The 24297-nt window shown below is 39.1% G+C and overlaps 1 protein-coding gene across 3 annotated transcripts in view; it reads left to right on the forward strand.

The window, feature by feature from the left end:
* DGKI (diacylglycerol kinase iota) overlaps positions 1 to 24297 on the forward strand; it is a gene marked incomplete at both ends in the record, with an annotated part of 219496 nt that overhangs the window by 121029 nt on the left and 74170 nt on the right. For 2 of the 3 annotated variants that reach the window (XM_084261008.1, XM_084261010.1), the window contains 5 exons: positions 3044 to 3099; positions 3963 to 4025; positions 4244 to 4317; positions 5891 to 6002; positions 8868 to 9067. In XM_084261008.1, coding sequence (XP_084117134.1) covers positions 3044 to 3099; positions 3963 to 4025; positions 4244 to 4317; positions 5891 to 6002; positions 8868 to 9067 — 505 coding nt within the window. Of the gene's footprint in view, positions 1 to 3043; positions 3100 to 3962; positions 4026 to 4243; positions 4318 to 5890; positions 6003 to 8867; positions 9068 to 13873; positions 13937 to 24297 lie in introns of all 3 variants that reach the window. The other variant, XM_084261009.1, reaches the window with a different exon arrangement.

Below are 24297 nucleotides of genomic sequence, written 5' to 3' on the forward strand. Positions count from 1 at the left end.
TCTACTTATATGGTTTGGGCAAGCATGATTGTATAAACAAACTTTATTCAATTGTCTGTGTTCTGTTTTGGTCACTTCAGTTTCATCTTCAGGTATTTTTTTCCTGAACAACAGCCTCCCTTGTCTCCACTTCCACACTATCAGAGTGTCTTTTCAAGATGAAAAGATAGCACTCCAATGCCATGCTAAATAAAGTGTGAGATGCATGGTGGAATGAGCTAATGCATATTTAATAATGTTTAAGACTGCTTCAAGCTTTAGGAATAATAATGAGGGGCCACAAAAGGGCACAGGAATGAAATAACGACAGCTGTATGATTATTTTTTTTTACAAATGTGTATCACTATGCATTGCTAATGTGACTGTGAATATGTTGTGTAGAAGAAATGCATAGCTACTTTCTCACTTAATGGAGACATTACTTAATAATGAAGTAATGGAGCCCTATAAAGAATGGATGTTATTCCAGGGATGCCAGTATTTAAAAAATTTACATGGGTGAAAAAAATACTTGGCAGAGCAAACTGTGTGTCTGTGACTGGTATGTGTGTCCAGGGGAACTTTTAAAAGCCCAGGTCTCTGCTTTTACATGTCTTTACTGCTGGTGTCTTCCTGTGCTCTCAAATGCTAAAATATACAAAGTGAATCCAATGTATTTTGGGAGGGAAAAGCTCGTAGCCTCGGAGGTGTTGTTGGTGTCTGGGTTTTATCATGTTTCATGTGGAATAAAACATTGCAAACCAAATTCCCATCTCATTTACAATTGATGACAATGGAGAGAAACTCTTAGCAGAACTTCAGCAAAATTTAAGCCAGTCTTATGTCTGTTGCACTTGGCCCATTAAGATAAGTGGTTGTATTAAGTGGATCTATTGTAATTACACATATTAGTAAAGCAAAAAAACACCATAAACCCCCCAAAACAAAGGAAATTAGATTGATTTGAACTCTCAGACCATCAGGGCATTTTATGCAATTGAAATTGGTCAGCAGTTATATTTAGAATCAGCAGTGATTGCACTCTCAGAGGAACCTATACATGAATGTGGCCTTTTCCATGGCAACCCCTATACTTTTCTTGTGACTAATCAGATTGAGCCTTGAGGGTTGGCTCCAAGCTTAATGTATTTAGCTCTGTTTCTTCAGGAAGTGTTCTGAGTAGTGACTCTTTCCAGAGTCACAGTATCCTACCTTGTTATCATTATGCTTTGGTGGATCAAAGGAGATGCAATTTACTTTATCCCTGTTGACATGCTGTTTGATCCCTCAGCTCTGCAGGACTGTTCATTTGTGGGACATCCCCCATGATACACACACAATCTAACAGATTCCATTTCCTACTCCCTTGATAGCTTGAGAATGCGAAGGAATGGAGTACGTTTTGGATATGCAGTCAGTAATTTACTTCTACAATCAAAGTTGCATTCTAATCAGCTTCAGGCTCTATTCCACATTATAAAAAGAGTCCTTCCCCCCTACCCATGTTAAGAAGTAGGATCATTTCAGTATGTTGAAGGACTGTTGCAGCCTCTGACCTCAGAAAGGATCCTTTTTTGTTCTAAACTGGGGCTTTAGATCCAGTCAGTATTTGTTGTAAGATCCAGGTAAGAGCCAGTGTAATGTTGAATGCTGCCTGGAGCCACTGGGATAGCAGCATCAAAGAAGGTGCAGCACAGGCACTGAGCCTTTATGAGTCTTCTGCTTCTTTGCATGGGGTATGGAGATTTTCTATAAAGATCAGCCCACTCAGTGAGTGAGAGGAGATTTATTTATGCAGTTACATTAACTGTTTGAAGAACAGGTAGCCATGAATGTCTTCCAGGCTCACCCACAACACAACAAATGGATAAACAGTAGCCAAGCAAACAACCAAACAAGAAATGCAAAGTAGCTAATTCTTACAAAATGGAGCATTATATTCTGAGATACAGTGACTTCAAATAGAACTAGAAGTTTATTTTCAGTTTCAGGTGGTCATTTCAGAAGAAGTAATTTGGAAGTGTTCACACCAGTGTGGTGGTTTAGACACGGGACTATCATGATGCTCTGATGCTTCCACTAGAGAATTACTGAGCAAGGATAGCTGGTTGGTACTGGCACTGAATACAATGTCAGAAGAGGGCTGTTTCTCAAATCTCTGGATGCCATGGGCTAGGAAAACAGTTCCTAGGGGGGCATGAGAATGACCTGTATTCTGGGAAGCATACTGAGAGATTAAAGGAACTCTTTAGTTTATCAGAAAGAAGGTTAAGAGGCGATTTAATCGCTGCCTGCAAGTATTTACTCAAGGACAAGATATCTGATAGCTGGGGGCTCTTTAATCTGACAGAGAAGTATAATAAGATTTAGCAGTTGACAGCTGAAGTCTTAAAAGTTCAAGATAGGAAAACTCCCTGTATTTCCTTTATAACAATGAGAATAATTAACAATTAGATGTACATTACTTCTGGACTATTAAAATTTTCCATCACTTAACCTAATCAAAATGAAACAGCTCTCTAAATAGGTTTTAGAGTAACCACTTTTTTTATTTCTCTACAGGAATATTTCGGTAGAGATTATTTATTCCTCAGTACCTCTGTAACACATCAGAATTGAATGTCTATTTTCTCTTGTAATTTTCTAATGCCTTACTACTGCTTCAAAGCATGAGTTAGTGTTTCATGGATTTCTAATAATTCTTAGAGATCTGTTCAGTGCTGATAGAAATAGAAGTCTCACAAATAGTACTGAGGGATTGCAAGATGAATAGTCTAAGAGGTGCTGAATTAACTGATTGCATTATTGTTACTTCTTTGCTCATTTTTCCATCTATTTTCACTCTACAGGAAAGGGGAAGGATTCAATATCAATGTTTGAAATCTCACAGCAGATAATGGCACAGATGGGGACTCTCACACAAGAAAACCGTGTTTATGTTAATATTTTCACTGAGTCATATGTGCTAAAAGCACTGTAGTGCTAGCAGGGAATGTGAAGGTACAATGGAGTCTACTTGTTTTATTAGAGTGTTCACATTTTCCTTTTTTATCCTTTTTACAGAAGCAAATCCAGAGAAATTCAACAGCCGATTTAGAAATAAAATGTTTTATGCAGGGGTGAGTTGTTATTAATCTTACAGACTGATATTAACTTACTTGTTTTAGTGTTTTTGTAAGTACTTTCCCCCTTGCTTTCTCACATCAGGAGCTCATGCCAGTTCATTTTGCTTGTTGCAATTTGAAGTGCACAAGTGCTGTTTCCAGCAATGCCACACATGTGCCTGTTGGAAAGTGCCTGAAGCACTGTTTCTTTACAGTGCTTTGCAAGTGAGAGAAATGCTACTCCTTGGGACATAGTACTGGTCACGGCTTCTCCCTCTGCTTTTGGTTCATGGGCTGCTGAACAAACCACTCTTCTTCTCTCAGGGTTTGGGCAGCACATTGATAGTGACTTTTCTAGAGCAGTTCCCCAAGTATTAGAATGTGTCTTTGCAGCTTTCAAGAGTAGTCTTGGCTGTAAGATTGCAGGGAGTGGGGGCAGAGATCAGCTATTTAAAATGATTTATTTTCATATGTGAATATGCAAATAAAATTGTCCATTTCTGCATTCTGGAGATACATGGACAACCCTTTATTCTAAAATGAAGTTATTAAGAGGGAAATACTAATTTGATAATAGATGACATAATGTCTTTCTGGATGATGACTCCCTCTGTACCCATATGCCTTAAACAAGGGAACAAATATGTGAGCAAGAATTTGCATTTAAATTCTCGGATGCTCAAGAAGCTTCTTTGGTTAACCTCTCAAGAGGAGAAGTTTCATGATTTAAAAAAAATATAAAAATCTCCTGAAAGCAAAAAGGAATAGGTTTGACAAAATGATGGCACTTAGATAATTATCTCTGTGTTGGGATAAGAGGTGAGAAAAGAGGAGAGAAGCAGCACCAATGACAATTCCTGCGCTCATTTCTGTTACAGGCAGCCTTTACAGACTTTCTGCAAAGAAGCTCAAGAGATTTATCCAAGCATGTTAAAGTAGTGGTAAGTATGAGAAATTATGTATAGTATTGTGGGAAGAGGGAGGAATGGAAAGAGAGCGAGGTGAGAGTTAATGGCTCTGTTACTTTTCAGTTTTGAGCATGACATTTGCAACACATTCCAAGGAAAGTCTTGGGAAAGTTGTTACAAAGCAGCAACACTTCTCTTGTCTGTGGCTCCATTCAGCAATTTCTCTGTGCTCTGTCACTTTGGCTTTGTAGTGTGATGGTACAGACCTGACTCCAAAGATCCAGGAGCTGAAGTTCCAGTGTATAGTGTTTTTAAACATACCCAGGTAAGCTCAAGACAGATGCTTGGAGTTATAAAAGAAAAAAAAATAACCCAGCAAAACAAATCAAAACCCAACACCACAAAAACCAAACAAAAACAACCCCCCAGAACAAAACCCCAACAGACAAAACCTACAAGTTGTCGTAGACTGGGTGGATGTATTGCCACTGTGCTGCCTTCTTGAGAGCTAGGTGCTTATAAAGCTGGTAATTAGCAACACAGAATGGGAGCCGAGTTCAGGGTGTAGCTAAACCATCCTTTAAAATAGAAAATATTCTGATGCAGAGATATCAGAGGTACTAGAAATTATTTGCAAACATGCTTTCAGCAGTTGTGCACTTGAGCTGCAAACAAGACAGTAAAGGCATAGTTGCCTGGTCTTTTGCTTAATTAGAAGCAGAATGTGGACAAAAAAAAAGGGGGTGGGGGTGAGGGGAAGGATCAGCATTTTTCCAAAAAAGGTACACCAAAATTTAAAAGAAGTGCTGTTTTTTAACATGTTAGAAGCTGCCCTAAATAGAATTGTAGCTATTTTCTTGAAAGTTGTCTATCTCCTGCTCTCTAAAGTAGTAGGCTTCAAACTTTTTTTTGATTGTGCCTCCCTATCAATAATAAAAAAGAAAGGGAACACCACCCCAATATATTTATTTACAAATTATATACATATACTGCTGTACTAACATATTACATACACTATAAAACAGACACAAAAATAGAAATAAGGAAAGGATGTGATAAAGTTGAAACAAGCACTGGTTTAATGTTATTTTTTACATTTATTAAAAGGACAAACAATATTTTAATAACATTTCTTAATTGACTTGTCAGGTGTAGATTTTTCTTGCACAACCCCTGTGGTGCATGCACCCCACTTTGAAGACCACTGTATTAGACAACCCGCCCACTTTGCTCCACATACGGTCCCAAGCATTTGATCTTTTGAGTCCTGCACTTCTCTTGCTGCGAGCTTCTACTTGGTGTGACCTCTCCAGTTACCCCTTCTATCACTCTTAGATCACTTTTACATCCATTCTTTAATGGTAGATAGATAGATGCCACAGCTGCATATGTTCCTCCTGCTTATTTCTCCCTGCCTCCTTGAGCTTGGAAGTGGTTTGCATTCTTTATAGTGTTAGAGGTTCTGAGCCAGCAGGGAGAGAGGAAGTGGAGCTCCAAGGTTGGAGTTGCTGCTGCAGCCCCATGGCTGCCTAGCAGAGGGGCTCAGCAGCTTTCTGGCTCAACAGCTAGTCTGCAGAAAGCTAAGCAAGTAAGGAAAACTTAGTGCTACAGATCTGTTTTTTCCTGGTGTTTCCCCATTTTCCTCTCACAAAGGAATCTGCTAAAGATTATGATGGATTCATTTATGGATGGTGTGTCAGTTTGGAAACAAGAGATAGATTTCCCCTTTTGTCCATTCCTTGCCAGCATAACTTTTAATTGTCCCAGAACTGAATCCTGCAACGGATATCTGGGTACTTCTGGAGGACAGCAGAACATGCTAGCAGTCAGGCTACTAGTCAGGACCCATCAGGGGAAACTTCTTTCTCAAACCTTGCTTTCAAAACCTCTTTCTGTAGGTATTGTGCTGGCACAATGCCCTGGGGAAACCCTGGAGATCACAGAGACTTTGAACCTCAGCGCCATGATGATGGCTACATTGAAGTCATTGGATTCACCATGGCCTCACTGGTGAGTATTTTGCAGGTGCTACCAGGCTTGGTCAATTTGGTGGGAGGCGATGCAGAGTGCAAAGTTGTCTTTGCTTCTGAACCACCATGATTCCACATACTGTCAGCCAAGGCTAAAGCATGCTTTGCTATTAGGTTTCAAATGAGGGCGACAAATAGTAATTTTCTAATGAAAGAAGTGTTAATTAATAAGAAATAGGTATTCTTTGCAAAATGTGGCTCATTTGCATACACCGTACTCCCAAGTTAAACAGCAAGATTATTACAATCAAAACAGCATGCATGTATGTTTTTACTGTGGGAATGTTCTGTGGTCAAATAATTACTACTGTTTCTTTGTAGCTTTTGCATATTTCAATTCATGGCATAAAAGTTTTGTTTTTTTTTTTTTAAACTGGCTACTGGAAACAAATATGGAATATTATATAAAATTACTTGCCCATAGACTTTCCATACACCCACTAAAAAAAGTTGTGAAAAATTAGTAATAGCTGTGGAAAAGTTAGTAATATTTCTGGAGCAAGTGTTACCTCTCTTTTTATTCTGCTAGGGAAAGAAAATCCAACCAACAATTTCAACTTGGCAGTGCATTTTCTGTCAATGCTGTCCTTAAAGTGAACTAAAGCTGAGTTACTGTAAAATCAATCTCACTGTAAAATGCCCTAGTGTCTTACTATCACAGTGCTTAAACACGGTGACAGGATGTTTAGAGGATGATCAAATGCAGTCAGAGTTACCCCCTTGCTAGGGCTGATCTAACTAAGGCACTGCAGCTTGAGCAGTGTAGCCAATGGAAAGCGCCTTCCCGACAGGATTGTTTAGTTCTTGCATAAGTCTGTACTCTTAGGCCTTTCCTGCTGCTACGTTTTGTGTGGACATTGTTAAAGTTAACATGGACAAACCTGTTTTCACTAAGTTCACACATTCATTTGTTGTGGCCTGCCCTCAGTGCATATCACATTCAGTGAATCCCCATGATAATGGTGTTTGCTTCCTCAAAGAGACATTCAGAAAAATTCATTCTTCAAAGTATGCAAAAGTAAAAGATCACCTTGATCAGCAGTGATTTCTTTAGAAGTCTGGGTTAAGGATTCTTTTTAAAGTAGAGTAGGGTAATAACCTACGACTAAGCACAATTCTATGTTCACAGAATTGTAGGGGTTGGAAGGGACCTCCAGAGATCATTGAGACCAACCCCCCTGCCAAAGCAGGTTTCCTAGAACAGGTCACACAGATAAGCATCCAGATGGGTGTTGAATATTTCCAGAGAAGGAAACTCCACAACCCGTCTGGGCAGCCTGTTCCAGTGCTCTGCCACCTGTACTGTGAAAAACTTCCTATGTTCCAACTTGAAGCCATTGCCCCTTCTTCTGTCTCCACTGACAACTGAAAAGAGGCTGGCTATTTCCCCCTGTGTCCCACACTTAAGATAATTATAAACATTAATAAGATCCCCTCTCAGTCGTCTTTTCTATTTTAGCATAGTAGATCTTGTGAAATGAACATTTGGTACTACACCTCTGAAGATTTTGGGTTTCTGAAAATGCTGTAAAAGGCTACTTAGCATGTACTGATTGGCAGTTTTCAGCTGGACTGTTTTTGGAGTTTGCCATTTATGTGTCTCTAGCTACTCGCAGTAGCTAGAGTGATCTCAAAGCTACAAGCAATTTTAGTTGTGACTGAATTTAAGTATGGGCCCTTTGAGTGGCTATTTCTCTTTAAAGGAAGCCTAGTTCATAACTGAGAGTCTACAAGTCGGTGTTGGTTGTGATGCTCAGGAACTGTTGTAACCCTAGGCTGTGTTGGTATAATCCTAACTTGATCTATATGTCTCTCAGATGTGCTTGATCATACCCAAGAAAGTCTGTGAGAACCAGGAAGAGAAGTACTTTGTAAGAAGCTATTATAAATATCATGGACTCTATTAGACCATAGAGAGCAACTTGCTCTAGGTGATCCTGCTTTAGCAGGGCAATTTTACTAGATCACCTCCAGAGGTCCCTTCCAACCCTTGCTGTTCTCTGATTCTGTGATATTTATCACTTGATTCATAATATTAAGTGCTCAGAGCAGGATTAAGGTCCTGTGTGTAGGCTGCTTTCTGTTACTAGTGCATTAATACAGGATTTTTTTTCTGCATCTGATAAGTAAAAGTTAATAGTCACACTAGAAATTAAAAAAATACATTTGTGCCCAAATGTATCTGCTTAGAACTTAAAGAATTTGCCTATTGTCTTCCTTGTTTTATTTCTTTGAAATTAATTCTTGAACATACTTAATTGCTTTTAACAAGATCCTTCTGCTTGCTCTTTCAGCCTGTCTAGTCTTGAGGTTGAGTGGCTGTGTAAACTTTCATTATAAGATTAAGAACTGTATTCTGTTCAGGAGGGGGAAATCATTTCTCTTTCCCACAAATGCACCCAATTAGGGTCATTGTTTTAAAAGGCAACTAATTAGTAACATGGCTGTTAATGCAAAACCAAAACAAACAGAAAACTTTAAGAATAAATACAGATATTCATTTGTGCATGCACATGTGTCTGTGTACATATTTGTATGTGTAATATGCTTGTCATATACCAAGGTGATGATACGTGCAACATGTACGGTTAGATAATGTTGCCCACCACTTATCCTTGTGAAATTTTAAGTCCTGCTTTGCAATTTTGGCATGAAAATACGTGCATTGTCACATGTTAGAATGCCTTACACATGTGTAATGGATGCTGTCATCAAAACTGCATTTTGGATACAACTGCCTTAACCATCATTTGTGAGGTATTGTTAATTTGGTTCTCCTGTTTGTGGTTTTGTTTTGTTTTTCCTTCTGTGTTCATTTTGGTTGGTTTTTTCTTTTTTTTTCCAGGCTGCTCTCCAGGTGGGTGGTCATGGAGAGAGGTTGCATCAGTGCCGTGAGGTGACACTTTTAACATACAAGTCTATTCCCATGCAAGTGGATGGTGAACCATGCCGATTGGCTCCCTCACTCATCCGAATATCCTTAAGGAACCAAGCCAACATGGTGCAGAAGAGCAAGAGGAGAACATCTATGCCTATGCTGAATGAGTGAGTTGGATAGGTGCATGTCCTAATGGTCAAAGGCCCACTTGGGGCAGCATATTTAGCTATGGATTTTGCATGTACTGGACTTGCAGTGCATTTACAAAAAAGAAAGAAGAAAAATTTTAAAATTCACTCCTGAGCTCCCTTACCTGATTTTCTTTTATTCTTTTATCTTCTGGGTTACCTTCTGCCTTGCATTTAGAAAGGTGTTGTATCTTTCAGTTATTTAGAGAGGTTTGTGCAGGCTCAGCAGTGTGCCTCTTGGATTCTGACAGTTCTGCATATGTATGCCATTTGCCTTTGAAGTGCTTTTGATTCATTTTCTCAGCTTTATTGATCTGCTTTTTAAGCTCCATTGGAGATCCTGTAACAAATTGCTATAATCAAGAATTACCAGGACATGTTGTAGCCTCTGTTGTGGGACCATGCTGTCTGGGATTGTTTATGGAGAAGGACCTGGCAGTCCATAAAGGGCTGTTTGCACTTTGTAGGGAATTCTGCTCTAGTATAAAAACCCGAGTGAGAAATGAGTAGTCTAAAGATTAATAGAGAAAAGCAAAGATAACTGGAAACAAGGAACATAACAAGAAAAAAAAGACTGTACTAACATCCTTTTTCATAACAAACCTCCTTTGTAGAGCACTGGAGAGATATTTTAACACACACAAAAAAAATCAAATTTTGACCTGTGAAAATGTCTGTCCAATAAAATATTATAGATTTTTTTGGTAGAACTGACTATTGTATTTCTCACATACAAGGCCTTCATTGCTGCTAAAATGAGTGACACAGCCTTTGCTGTTTTTCATCAAGTATTCTTAAAGTGAAGCAAAAAAGTTCCTTCTACAAAGACACGGAGCTAAAGGCCTAAATTTATCAGGGATCCACATTTAATTCAAACATGCAGGCACTGAGGATTTAATTTTTCTGGGGAGGTTGGTGTGGGATTTTGCTATTGCAGCTGTAATGTGAAGCAAGGTTTATGAAGAGATGTAGTATCTTCCATTAGACTAACTCATATAACTGGAAAAAACAGACAAGGTCTCAGGCACACCTTTCTGTTCAGGTATCTTAAAGGTTGTCTGTGTCTTTTAGCTGTATCATCTAGTTGCAGATGAATTCAATTCAAACTTTGACTGCAGCCTTTAGAGCTTCTTCTCATCCACTAGTTGTCAAGCTGTTCATGTAATCCAAGTGTCCCTGGTTCCTTTCAACATCTTCCTCTTCAATTTAGTGCTCAGTCTTCTCTTCCTGAGGCTAATGATTTAAGCTTCAGTAGATGCCCATCTCTCTAATGTGCAATTCCTATTTGCCTAGAAGATACCTAAGGTATACTCATCTCTCTTGAGCAGTGAAGAATAGCAGACTCTTGCCTGTGGGCTGTGATACCCAATTTCATCCAACCACAACTCAACCATTTGTGAAAGCGAGAATCAAGCAGAGAGCAATCCTGGGGCATCTTTTTCAGCACTTAGAGAGGCTAATGCAAACGTAAAATGGAAATTCCTGTATTTCAACCTCATAATTAGCATAGTTAGACTTGGATTTTGAGATCTGAATTTAAACTTCAGTAGGGAAATGCAGATTCATAATACATGTCAGCTGTCAAGAGCATCTTGTTTGTGGTCTAGCTTGATTTCAGTGTGCTGTGGTAGACTACGCTGCTGTCAGTCCTTTGATTTGACGGAGATATTTGCTTGCAGATCCATGTCTTGGGACAATACAGATGATCTGTCAGGAAGTCTAGTCTCAGGCTCAAATATCAGAAATAGTGTGTGTGTATATTTATATCTGCATCTATACCTATATATCTGTGTGTATGTACTTTGCTCTCAAGTGTTGGAGGGGAATGAGAGATAGGAGTTAGATCCCCTGATGTGATAAAAAGTAAATGGCATGTTCAGGGTTAAACTTGAGGAAGCATTTAGTATTCTTAAGACGTTCATTCAATATGATGCTGATTTGCAGTATTTCACAAGAAAGAAATTTTTCAGTGAAATATGTTTATCTACTTTCCTTGACTTGATAACTCGATTGTATCTCCCTATTCCATTGAAATCTCCCAGAAAGCCTTATATTTGATTGAGAAAGATAGATTGTTCTCTTATGACTATCATCTGAATATTAGATGTATGAGATAAGTAAATGGGTCTGGAGTTAACCCACTAATTTTTAGACAGCTATTCTTGAGCTTCTTGCCAGGAAAGTGATTAAAAAATTATCTCTCATCACAGTAACACAGAGTTGCTATTATTTTTGGCTTTGATATTATTGCTGAATAAGGAAAGCAGTAGGAATGTTCTTTGGAGTTTTATCTAGTCCAGTGTCATAAGGAGAAAAAGGCTTAATTTGAAGAAATCTTAGACTGTGCTTCTGTTGTCTTACTCTGTTCTCCTTTGTTCTGGAGGTTTTAAGGAGAGGGTGGCTTAGAGAGGATAGTGAGTTTGTTGTTTGCCTTGTGGATTCATTTACGTATCTAGGAAATTATATTTTAAAATTGAAGAGCCCATATAGAATGTGGCTGAGTGAGATGAATAAAGATTTCATGCTTCTCTCACTTGGGAGTGGGAGAGCTTTAGAAACAATTCTTTCCTGATTGAAAGAGTTGCCCATCTTCCTGATTGCAACTGTTGTTGCAACCTGTAGATGCTCTGAGAGGACATATGTATACGAGAAAAAGATCTGACCTTGTTCGACCTGGTTTTCCCTTCATTTTCTCACTTTTGTGCTTTCAGCACCTAATTGCACAAACTGCCTGATGTAATTCTACACAGACCTTCAAGGCTGAAACTCCTATATGTTGACAATCCTTGTTTTATGTGTTACTGAGTAATTTGTCTTTTTCAAGTCATAGGGAAAAAAATCAGCAGTGCTTTTGACAGCTTAAAAGTTCCTAGTTATGTTTTTTCTGGCTTTTTTTTTTTTTTAAAGTTTGGCCATGGAAAAAAAAATCAAGAAATAAAGTTCTAGTGTTTATGTGGGGCTACTTAAGTTGAGGGTGCCTCCCTTCCTTGTTGACAGCAGCAGTGTGAAAAGCTTCTTCAAAGCTATTATGGAACAAATAAATGTAATGTGCTGCATTTTGTCATAGCTGGGTGAATTACTGGCAGTTAATCTTTTATTCAGTTATTTCATCTTTCACTGCTGAATTGCCTATAAATAAATTTCTCAGTATATTAATTATCCTGAACTATTCATGGACAAGTTGCTGCAGCTATTGATCTTCTTACTGTTCATCAAGCATTCATTTTTTTAATATTTCCTTGAAAGTTAAACTGTTTTGATGTGGCACACAGATTTTATGAGTACTCTTGAGTGGGTGAGGATGATCTAGTTTTAGTTTGTACTCTTCTGATAACTTTAAAATTTTGAGTTGAAACATAGGGAAGGAAAAGCTTTGCTTGGTGAATGCAGTTACAGTGCTTCTAATTTATTTCTCATGGAGGCTGTCCAAATACAGGCGGAATCTCTTCCTCATCCTACTATGCATCTTACCCCTTCAGTCGAGATAAGTAACAATCCAATGAAGTGTTTCAAGCCAGGAGCAACTTTTTAGGTGCAAGGAATACACAGGACAAGGTGATGCTGTTTGCACTTGGTTATGGATTGAAACATGTTGGATAGTGAGGTTGTGCGGAAATAAAAATAGTGGGTTCCTTTTCTTCTCATGTCTTTTCTGTTTGTACCAGTAAAGGCAAATTTTTGCTGCAGCCAGATCAGCAGGCTCACTTTTTATGCAAAAGATTGAATTGTGTCAGTATTCTCCTTCCCTTAAGATACTTTGCTGGCTAAGTTCTCGTTCCTTTTCTACACTGCTGATCATGGCAACATGTGAAAGAGATAACCTATTGCTTGGTTTTCTGTGATCAAGCCAAGAATGTGGTTCTTGTGAGCTATAAGCAAACTGTGTGTGGCAAAAGAAGAACATCTGTGATTCAGTTTTTCAGGAACCATTTTCTGATTAGAAACTAACATTTAGTATGCCGCTCGGTAGGTTTCAATTAACGATGCTTGCTGAACCTCAAAAGTTGGTATCTTGATTTCACTGGCTTTTAGAAGTCTATTTAGTTTGGGTTCAGGAAGAATTTCCTGCATGATGGAAGAGAAAGAAAAGGGAAGACCGTATAGATAAAACATATTCCATACACTTTAGAGAAACAAAGGGACCACTTGAGTATAAACACAAAAAAAGAGTCAGTCTCAGGAGTCACTATATATAAAATGCATGTTTCCCTAAGGTACATGAAAGAAGAATGGAGACAACAGTTTGTCATTGTGGATACAAAATCTCCAGTAAGGGTATTTTTTTTTTCTTTAACTAAACTTGGCCAACCTTTGGAGACAATTCCATCCATTCAGATCTTGGCTTTGATGTTTGTTTGCATTTCTGGACCTGCTTCCAAAGTCTGCTGCCTTGAAATTTTTCAGTGCCTGTGGAACAAGTCCTAGGGCTCCTCGTCTTCCTTGTATAGCCACGTGCCTAGCTTGTCATTGGCACTCCTCACTCATGTGTTTAGAGAGCTCCTGTGTGCCATGTAGCAGTGATTTTTTTCCATTTGCATGTCTTCTGCTGCTCTTGGCTTCCTAGTGTGAACTTGGAGCTCTGCATGTCTCCTCATTCAACTTTTATGTGACACATTCCTTTTGTTTCTGTTTAAATGTTGTATGTCTTTTTCTTTCTTCTCCTCCTCTCTCTCTTTTTCTCTCTCTTTCTCTTCCCCTCCCTTCCTCCTCCCCTCCCCCCTTTTCCTTGTCTGTCCACACTGTGCCCTGCCTTTCTCCTGGTCATTCATTTCTTGCTGCCTATAGTATCCATAAAGTGCAGTCTGCTGACCTGAGGAGAGTCTCAGCTCCCCCTGATTCCTTCACTGTGTGAGTATCTGGCTTTTTTCTACTTTGAATGTTCCATAGTTTTGGGTTTCTTTTGCTATTACCCTGTGTGTCATTCAACCAGGAACCGATGGGGCAGTAAAATCCAATGACAAATAGGAAGCATGAGCTCAGGTGACAGCATGGCAAGCATAGGTCAGTGACCTCACCACCAATGGTGCAGTTCTGCATTACCCGAGTAAGGTGAGCAGGGCATGTGTGGTTATGGTGACCAGGTTCAGTCAAGACTCCAGATGACCAGACAAATCCGTTACAACAGGCAGTTCTGAAGTTCAGCACCAGACATCATCCCTGGAATCAGTTGAGATGAGAGCTTTCCATCCTTTGGTTTTAATCAAAACCATACTGTGAACAAATTCAGTCACAAGCCATTTCTCCACATAGAGCTTATCAAAACAGGAAACAAGTCACCCAGAAGAGTGGTGTGACATTGGCTGCAGATGCATTGCAGATGGAGACCCCCTAAAGACACCTTGGAAACCCCTGGCCTTGATTGTCAGGAACTCTACTGTACTAACTTGCTAGATAGTAGCCGAATTATTCAAAAGAGTAATGTCTTTTTTTTTCTTTTAGATGTGATGAATTGGTGCTTACAAACACTTATACCATTGCACTATTGTATCTTGTTATCTTCTAACTCATCCTGTTTATGGAAATAAGACATATTTTCAAAACCTGTGTGCATTCACAATTTAAAAAAACACAACACAAATCCCTACCACCACCCAGCCCAAACAAAAAACCCAAAGATCATCTTAATATAATATGTCAACTCAGGCAGTATAGTTTGTCTTCAGAAATGCTTTTTTACTATTCAGTCAAAAAAGACATGTTTTGTTTTGTGTTGACATCCCTTTTGCCTTCTTGCTTTGCCACTCTCATGATGGACATCTTTTCAAACAGGTTGGGAATATCAAAGGAAGGAATTTGAAATACATGTTGGAAAATAAAACATTTCAGAGCTATGAATCCAGGTATTCAGAGCAGAAACTTGATTACAAGAATGATTCTTATTCCATCATAGAGGAAAATCAACGGCATATGCTAAAATAAAGCCCTACAACACTTCTCTCTTCTAAAGACTGAGCATGTGTATAAAATGTTCAACATGCCAAGAGTTATTCAGGAAAATTGATTGAATAGTTTACAAGCAAATATCAGCTATATAGTAAAGGACCTCTGAGTCCTGGTCGGCACCCACCTGACTATGAGCTGGCATTGTGCACTTATGACAAAGAAGGCTAATGGTAATCTGGGCTCCATTAGGAGTGTGGCCAGCAGATCAAGGGAGGTGATCCTTACCCTCTATTCAGCACTGGTGAAGGCCACACCTGGAGTGCTGTGTCCGGTTCAGAGCTCTACAGTGCAAGAGAGATATGGAGCTATTGGAGAGAGTCCAATGACAGGCAGTGAAGATTAAGGGGCATTCTGCCTATGAAGAAAAGCTGAGTGAGCTGTGTCTGTTTAGCCTGGGGAAGAGAAGGAAGGCTCAGGTGTGATTATGTCAAGGAAGGGTCCAAAGAAGACTGAGCCGGGCTCTCTTCAGTGGTGCCCAGTGACAGGACAAGAGGCAATGGGAACACCCTGAAACACAGGAGGTTCTCTGTGAACATCAGGAAGAATGTTTTTACGGTAGGATGACTGAGCACTGGCATAGGTTTCCCAGGGAGGTTGTGGAATCTCCATCCTTGGAGATACTCAAAAGCTTACTGGACATAGTCCGAGGCAGCCTGGTCTAGGTGGCCTGCTTGAGCTGGGAGTTGGATTAGATGATCTCCAGAGGTCTCTTCCAACCTCAATTCCTGTGATTCTGTGAAATTTCAGAAAGCTGCAAGTTTCTCATTGCTATTTTGCAAGCAAGGAAAGATTTCCAATTCAGCATGCCTTATCCCTGGATTGTATTTGCTGTACTCTGCTAAGGAATGGAGAAATACAAATAACTGATTCAGTATATAAGCAAGCCTCAAGAAAAAAGTTGAGGCAAGTGTTATTGCTTATACAGACCGTTAAGTAAGCTGTGGGTCTGGGAGAATGGGTATTGTTTCCAAGTTGAGGGACATCCCTTGAAAAATGACCTTCAGGTTTTGATACAGTTCATTTGAATGTCTCACTTGATATCAGCTGTCAGGATAAGGCAGGGAGAGAGAGACTCATGAGCCCCAAACTAATTTGTAAGTCAAAGATGTTCTGTATCTTAAAATCTGTAAAAATAGATTAAACATGCTGCTGCACTGTGGCTGCCAATTAATGTGTCTGGCAAATTAAAATAAGGACCCATGAGGTATTAGGGAAAGTTGATTTGGATTGTGATGGCTTTGAGATTCAAGTGCTCCTTTTTTTGTTTGGGGTTTTTGTGTTTTTTTTTTGGGGGGGGGCAGAGCAGCAAAGAGTGAGCTTGACTTCCAGTTAGTATTGAACAGCAGGGCAGATTCTGCTGAGACCTGGTGAAGGATACAGCCTGTTTTAGTTGAAATTTCAGGTTTTCTGCAGCAGGATATATGTGGGAATTTGGGGCAGACAAAATTATTAGGTACATATGGTCTTTGTTGCAGAGACAGTAGAACTGTAGTGTGATCCACTTCAGATGTTTATAAAGGGTGCATACGGGTGTTGTATTTTTAATTGAGGCTTTTTTAAAAGGAATCTAAAGACCTGTGTTTTCCAGTTGGATATTTGGTTGAGATGAGAAAAATACATGTGAGAGTACATTTGTGTTGTATGGTTGATTCAAAGGAGTTCTGAAAAAAAATTACTGTTTGAAAAATAAAAACCTAATTGACTTACGTAGCCCTTACCATCCTTTTACAAGTGAAATAAGCTCTGTGTATATGCTGTGATTTCTATTTCTTAATTACAAAATCTACATAAATGAAAATGCAAGTATCACCTTGTTGGTAAATAGTTTATACACTTATATACAGTTCAGAGAGTAACGGTTGCAGCAAGCTGTACCTATAAAACCTGTGTGAATTTCAAAGGCATAATAGGACATAATTTTTTTGTTTTAGAGATCCAAACGCCAAACAGTCAGTTTTGTGAGTTAAGTTGACTCTGGGTGCTGTCTATAGGAGGAGAGTCTGATAAAGAGTAGTAGGAGACAAGGCATAAGGGAGAAGTGTGAGTGACCTGTTCTCCAAGTGCATAGTTAAGGATGAAAATGCTTGTATCTGTATCTTCTCCATTTTCTCCATCACATGAATTATAAGGAATTGAATCTCATCTTTTCTTTCTTTCTTTGCTGTTTAGCATGTGGGGTTCAGTTTACTGGGATCACTACTATTGGAAAATCCACTGTGCTTGGAAGTGTAAAGTGTGAGAGAACTACAGCTAGCATGGTGAAGGAGAATGAAAATGAAGACCAGGATTCTTCCTGGAGCTTTGGCACTGTTTAAGTGTATGTGTGGGTCTAGCCTTTGTACAGCAAAATGCTCAAGCTCAGGCTGAATCAAGCATCAGGTAAAGAAAGTGTAAAGGGGTTTAGTACAGTTGGGTTAACCTGGCTTATCTGGGATAACACTCACAAAACAAAAGAGAAAAAATGTGGTGGAGCATGTATTTTTAGTGGTGTTTTTTAGGTAAAGCACTTAGTGAAAGCTTTGCTTTAAAATAGCAGAGGATTTTTGTAAAGCACGGAAATTTGTCTCCCATAAGAGGCTAGATGAGTCTACTCTGTTGTGGCAGTTCTTATGTTTTAAGTAGATAAATGCTGTGAAAAATACACTTATTTTCAACGTACCATTTCTAAGCTCTGACAATGAGATCTCAACAGTAAGGTTAATTTCCTTCTCCTCTGGTTGCTGCTTTCCTTTTTCCAATGCTTTAAACACTGGAATGTTTAGTTAATTTTGCATGTTTTTCTTCTCTAGGAGATGGGTAATTCACTGATCTGTCACTGCCAAGATGCCCAGAGGAGTGTGATTTTATTTTTTTGCTAAAGTATATTTTTTGCAAGAGAGGGATAGTAGAACATTTCCTTTTCTGTTTATTGAATCATATTAAAACCTGTATGTGTGTAGTCTGGTGTGGGCTGTATTCTGAAAGATCTATCAGTAATTTGATCAGTAATTGTGGAGCTGTTGGACTGTTTATTGCTATTAGTTCCTTAATGCAGACACAAAGCACAGGAAATAATTGATACAGGGGTTAGGGCATATATAATTTAAAAGTCTGTCTTCCCAGTTGAATCAAACCTGGTGGCATGGCAGAATTATTATCAGGTTGCTCTGCAGGAATGCCAAGGGCAGGACCCAAGCTCGCTCTGCCTGTTTTCTTTCCTGGGTGATTTGAGACAGGAGCATGTTTCTTAGGAAAAAACAGCTGTGCTCCTAGCGAGTTGGCTGGCATCCTCTTGCCTGTTGCTGGATGATTTATAGGGGTGAGAGGAGGGATTCACAGCTTCATCAAAAGCTGAGAGTGTTTTCTTGGCGAATGGAAGTAGATCAGGTTCTGCTTGTAGTTTCAGGATAGGTATGTATAGTTTTGCTTCTGGTTTTGAACAAGTAGAAGAATGTAAATGATTAAAAAAGAAATTAAGCCCTCATACTTTCCAGTCAAAACTCTGTGTTTATTGATTGAGTTTGTTGAGGGGTTTTTTGACACAAGGGAGGCAGTGATGGGGATGGTAATGCTTGTAGAAGCCCCAAAATGCTATAGTTCAGGCATAAGAGGGAAAGAAAGGAATAGCTTTTGTTTGGTAAACAACTTCCAGCAGTGGGGTCAGTGATGTTAAAAATTACTTTCACCTTATAAAGAGTTTGTGTAGCATGATGTTGACTTTCTAAGACTTATTCCTATGAACAGCCTTGAGAGTTGGGTCTGTGTGAGCCTCATGAAGTAGGTCAGGGCAATCCCAGTCCTAAGCATATCTACAGGCTGGGCCTGTAGCAGCCTTGAGTAGAAGGATTTGGGGTGTTGGGGGACAAGAAACTCAACATGACCCTTGCAATGTGCACTTGCAACCAAGAAAGTAAAATTTATTCTGGGCTGCATGAAAAGAAGCATGACCAGCAGGTCAAGGGAGGTGATTCTGTCCCTCTACTCTGCTCTGGTGAGACCACACCTGGAGTGCTGTGTCCAGCTCTGAGGTCATCAGTACAAGACAGACATGAAGCTGTTGCAGCGAGTCTAGAGCAGACCCGCAAAGATGTTCAGAGGGCTGGAGCACCTCTCCTATGAAGGCAGGCAGAGAGAGTTGGGCTTGTTCAGCCCGGAGAAGAGAAGGCTCTGGAGAGCTTAAAGAGTGCTTCCAAAAGAGGTAGAGTGGGACTGTTTACAAGGACAAGAGATAATGACTTTAAACTGAAAGAAGGTAAATTTGATTAGATATTAGGAAGAAATTCTTCCCTGTGAGTGTGGTGAGGCACTGGAACAGGCTGTCCAGAGAAGCTGTGGCTGCCCCATCCCTGGCAGTGTTCAAGATCAGGTTGGATGGAGCTTTGAGCACCCTGGTCTAGTGGTGGGTGTCCCTGCCCATGGCAGGGGATTGGAACTAGATGATCTTTGAGGTCCCTTCCAACCCCAACCATTCTATGATTCAATGAAAAAGAGTGATTCTGATTCTGATGTGTCATCTGGTGTACTATGGGATGGATATTGTCTCTCAGAAGGGTAGACTTAAGAATATAAAAAATAAATTAACTATTTATGTTAATGAATGTCTAAAAGTTTTAAGAATTTGCAGAAAGCATGCCCTTTTCCTGGATTATTCAGTGTCTAGATGAACTTCTGTATGCTTGTGGAAAAGTCAAGTACTGTTTTTCTGATTGAAAGTAATGCAGTTTTCTTGTACAGTTCAGCCTTTCTGTATCTAACAAAGGAAATAAAATAATTCTCTATTACTAATGTTACATTTTTTTAAATGAATGGAATAATTTTGAGAGGACCTCATAACATCTCTGCAGAATCTTTCAAAATTGGTTTCAACTCAACAATGTGCATAGCTTTTCTACAAGGCTCATTCTGATTGTTATTTAATAATGCCCTGAATGTCCACTTCTTGTCCATTCTAATCAAAAGTTCATCAGATAAAATTCAATAGGATAAACTAGCCTATCTATGGTCTTCATTTGAGAAGACTGATATTAGGTTTGTGTTTAAATGAAACCTTTATAGCTACTAAACGTGAATGAACAGAGTGTTTCTGTTGACCTGAATCTGTATTTATGGTCACATGGGGCATATGACCTTTAGGATGTAATTCTGTGGATTGGTGTGTTTGGGGAATGAGGTTCTTAATTAGATTCTTTAGGAGGTAATGGAATTCTTTAATCTGTACTTTAAATTACTTTTCATTGACTATGTAATACTACATTTTTAAGAATAATAGGTGTAAGATATTTAAATATTTTAGATTGAATTGCAGTGTAGCAATCTCCCCAAATATATTTAAAAATTCTCTGCTGCTCTGTCTGGAAAGCTTTTCTTCCTTTCTTTACAGTCAAGCAAGTTATTTTATACAGTGTTTAGAAACATCCGTTTCTAGTAATACTCGTGTTTGCTTTCAGTGACATTCATCACTCTATTATTAGCTTTTACATGGACATGCTTATGTACTTAATCTTTGTGGTTTCTGAATATGCTGATGTCTGAACAAGATGAATGGTGTGATTTGTATAATAATATGGATTATTATACAGTATCTGTGAAGAATACAGAAGAATCAATAGAAGAAGTGTTTTGCTCAGCTGTATTAAGTAGAGCTCATGAGTTTTGTGAGCCATTCTGATAGCACAAGGAATGAATATTCGCATAGCTATATTGAATAGGTAATCAAATTCAGTGAGACATACTATAATGTCAGACAACTGTGTTCTGACAAAGCAAAGAGGATTTGCAAATAAATAAAACTATTGAATTTCAATCACCGACCAAATGTTTTCTCTGTGTGTATGTACACATAAATATAGGTGCATGTATGTATATGCATATACATATATACATGCATATTTAATTTCTGAATATATTACCTATGATGGAACTTAGCTAACTATACAAAATCTCTACCTTCCAGAAAGGACTTCTTAGCAATCTCGTTTCTGATAATAGTTTATTTTCTATAGAAAGCTGCTGTTTCCAAGGTTACATTTTTATGACTAAGATAGCTAAACTTTCCAAATGGATGTAAGACCAAGTTCTCTTTCCAGTTGTATGTTTTAGCATACACAGCTTGCTTGTGTAGCAGCAGTTGCAGTACCCTCTCTTTATGAAAAGGGGGTGAACAGGAGGGAGAAATGGACATGGGCACTTGCCACCTGATTGCCTTCCCCACTTGCCCTGGAAGGGATCCCTCCAGACAATATATTAAATTTAAGATGATGTGCTTGTTTTTTCTACAGAAGCAAATTTGGAGATATGCAGTGCACTGATGTACCAAAAATTTTTACTTTTTACAAAAGCATAGAAACTATCCTCTTAGATATTTTCTAGTTAAAAGGTGTTTTGAAGTTCGTGACTCCTGTAGCAACACAGATATTTGAGATTTGCTTCCTCCTTTTCCAAGCAAATAAAAAAAGCCTTCTTTTCAGGTGAAAGTACTAGTTTGACTCAAGAAGGTGATGCTGCAGATTCAATAGGGTGCCAGTGGCTTTAAGCCAGGAAGTAAAGTTTGTAAAGAGAAGCTTTACGTTTTTCATTCTTACATGGCATTAGGTAGTGAGTCAGCACAGCTACAGAAGCCAGCGTTGTGTGTCTTCCCCCTCGGTGTCCAAACATTATCCTGTCCTCAGAGGGAGGTTGTAGGGAGACAGGTGTCAATTTACAAAGGACTGGTAGATGTTGGCACGAGGCTTACTATCCCCCCCTCCTCTTTTTGCAGGTCATCTTGAGCGCTGAACATAAGAGTCAAGATGACCATCCCTTCACTTTGACATAAGGACTCCAAACACACTTGGAGAAATTGTTCTGTTTCCCTGTCTGTCTCTCTTTGCCTTTCATGAGATACCCAAATTATGCGTTGCAATGATGTGTTTGAAATGAGGCCAGCTATGTAGGTAGGACACACTAATTCATTGGTAATGGTTGCCCAGCAAGTTCAAGCTTGAATTAGTGCTGAGGAGCAAAAATCACTACCATTATAGCTTTTACACAGCTTTCCTAGTATTTTTATGCCAAATAAGTTGTAAGGAGCAAAGTGCTGTACAAGGAAGATGGTTCCACTGATTTTTCTTACATTATCTTCCCAGAGAACTAAAAAGCCTTGGGTATGGATGATAGTTTAAAAAAAAAATGTTTATATATAACATAGTTATCAGATTTATTTGTAATAATACCTATTCGGAAAATCTTCCATATATTTTCAGGCATTCCATTTTCAGCTGCAAGTAAAATATCTTGGTGGGACTCTGGGCAGAGTGAGAAGCAACATTTAAAAAAACCCACTGTACTGTTCTTGAAAACGTAACTTTTACCTTAAAGTAAACCTTAGGGAGGGATGGGTAGATGGCATTGGGAATAAGGGATAGACATTTGGGCTGAAGAGTTCTGTTGACCTCCTACCTCTGTCAAAGATTAGATGTATGAACTTAGTTACATCACTCCCTCTCCTTCCTTTGTTCTTCCTTTCTGACTTATCTGTAAAAATAATTATCATTTCCAAAACTTTAAACGTGATTTTAATGTATAAGTACCAAAGAGGAAGCTTGAAACAGAAGCTTTTAAAATCACCTCTGATTCAATGATGGTTGCTCTAGATCAGACAAAAAATAAATCATTAACCATTTTTTTTTTAGTGATCTCAGGTTTAATGGAGTAGTTTCATCTCAACATTGGAAGTGGAAACAATTGCATTACTGAGACAAGCTCACAGGGAAACTTGTTTTCCCACAATGGACTATGGCTTACCTCTGGTTGCCTGTATCAGGCACACTGCTGTCCTGCCATACACTAAGAAACATGAGAAAGGTCAGTGTGTGGATGGAGAGGGAGTAGATTTTTGAGTGGGATGTACTGAAGACCTCATAGCTATAGTAAATTCTGCATGGGCAGTGCAGAGTTACAAAAATATGTAAGGAAATTAATCTCCTACAGTGAAGGACATCAGTAGGTTGCTGGGGAAGCCAGACTGATAGGATGCAATGAGTGTTTGTAAGACAAGTATCACTCAGATATCTTCTATAGCAGATTAAAAGGACAAATCAAGGAGAAAAATGAGTTAGTGGTCTTTTGTTAGGTTTAAAACTACAGTTTACCTAGGGGAAGTGTGAAGTTCCTATACTAAATTGTTTTCCCTCAGAATGGAGAGTGGCACTGGGCACCACAGCAAAGGGTCACAGAGTGAAAGAAAGGGTCTGAGCATCACACATGGGTGAACTCTGTAGCAAAGAAGAAATGGAAAACAGCAACAAAGGGGAGGCTCTCATGTGGTTCTGGTTTGGAGGGCAAACATCCCCTGTGCTGGGCTGTGTAATTCCTGCACAGGAGTATCAGCCTTTGATCAATTGGGTATTTCGAGAGGGATTGCAAAGCACACTTTTTATAGAGTTCTATCTTGGGTTGCTCAAAGATTTCAACACAGCAGTACAGATTTAGTTCCAGTTTCAGAAGGAGCAGCAATTTGCGACAGTTTTTTTGGTTGGGTTTACACTGAGTTTAATTCAGCACATAGCAAGGATGGATGTCTTTGTAGCATGGTAGAGTGTTACAACAGAAATAAGTAGCTGAATTCTCCTGTCTCCCCATCACTTTTCTTCCCAGCTGAGCTCAAAGAAGGAGAGGTAATGCACAGGCAGACCCTCCCTGACACCTACAAACAACCCCTAGGTTGTGAACAGATCAGCTGGAAGACTGAGCTACCTTCATCGTAATGTGCAGTGGCAGATCGTTATGGGAAAAACAACATAGCTTCTTCCTGTATTGTACTGCTGCATAAAAGACTTCACTTTTCTGAGCTGTCAGTCTGTCATTTTCATGAACCCTGCTACATGCAGTGAATTATTTCTTTTCTCCCCTCAGACAAAGACTATGCATTTAAATTCCTATGTTTTCTGACTTAAACATTTTATCTTCTCTTGGGTAAAAATAAAATCTCCAGTGACTTTCATTTTTGAAATTTACATCTTCTAGAATTTGGAAGGGAGCATAGTTCCTCAGACTGCATTCATTTCACAGTTAGTGATGTGAAATTATACTTCTTTTAAAAAGAAAATAAGGGGGGAAAAATGTCAGACTCGGTGCAATTCTGTTCCTGTTCCATTCTATGCACCTTTCCCTTCCATTTGCTGGCACTCATCTCCTCTGGTTTGCTAAGCCAGCTGTAGAGCCTGCAGGTGGCAAGTGCTGTAGGATGTCATAGGGGTACCTGAGTTAGGAGGCTGCCTCCTGAAGCTGTGCTGGAAGTTACCATCCCA

The sequence above is a fragment of the Gallinula chloropus genome (assembly GCF_964237585.1).
Source record: "Gallinula chloropus genome assembly, chromosome: 1".
NCBI lineage: Eukaryota > Metazoa > Chordata > Aves > Gruiformes > Rallidae > Gallinula > Gallinula chloropus.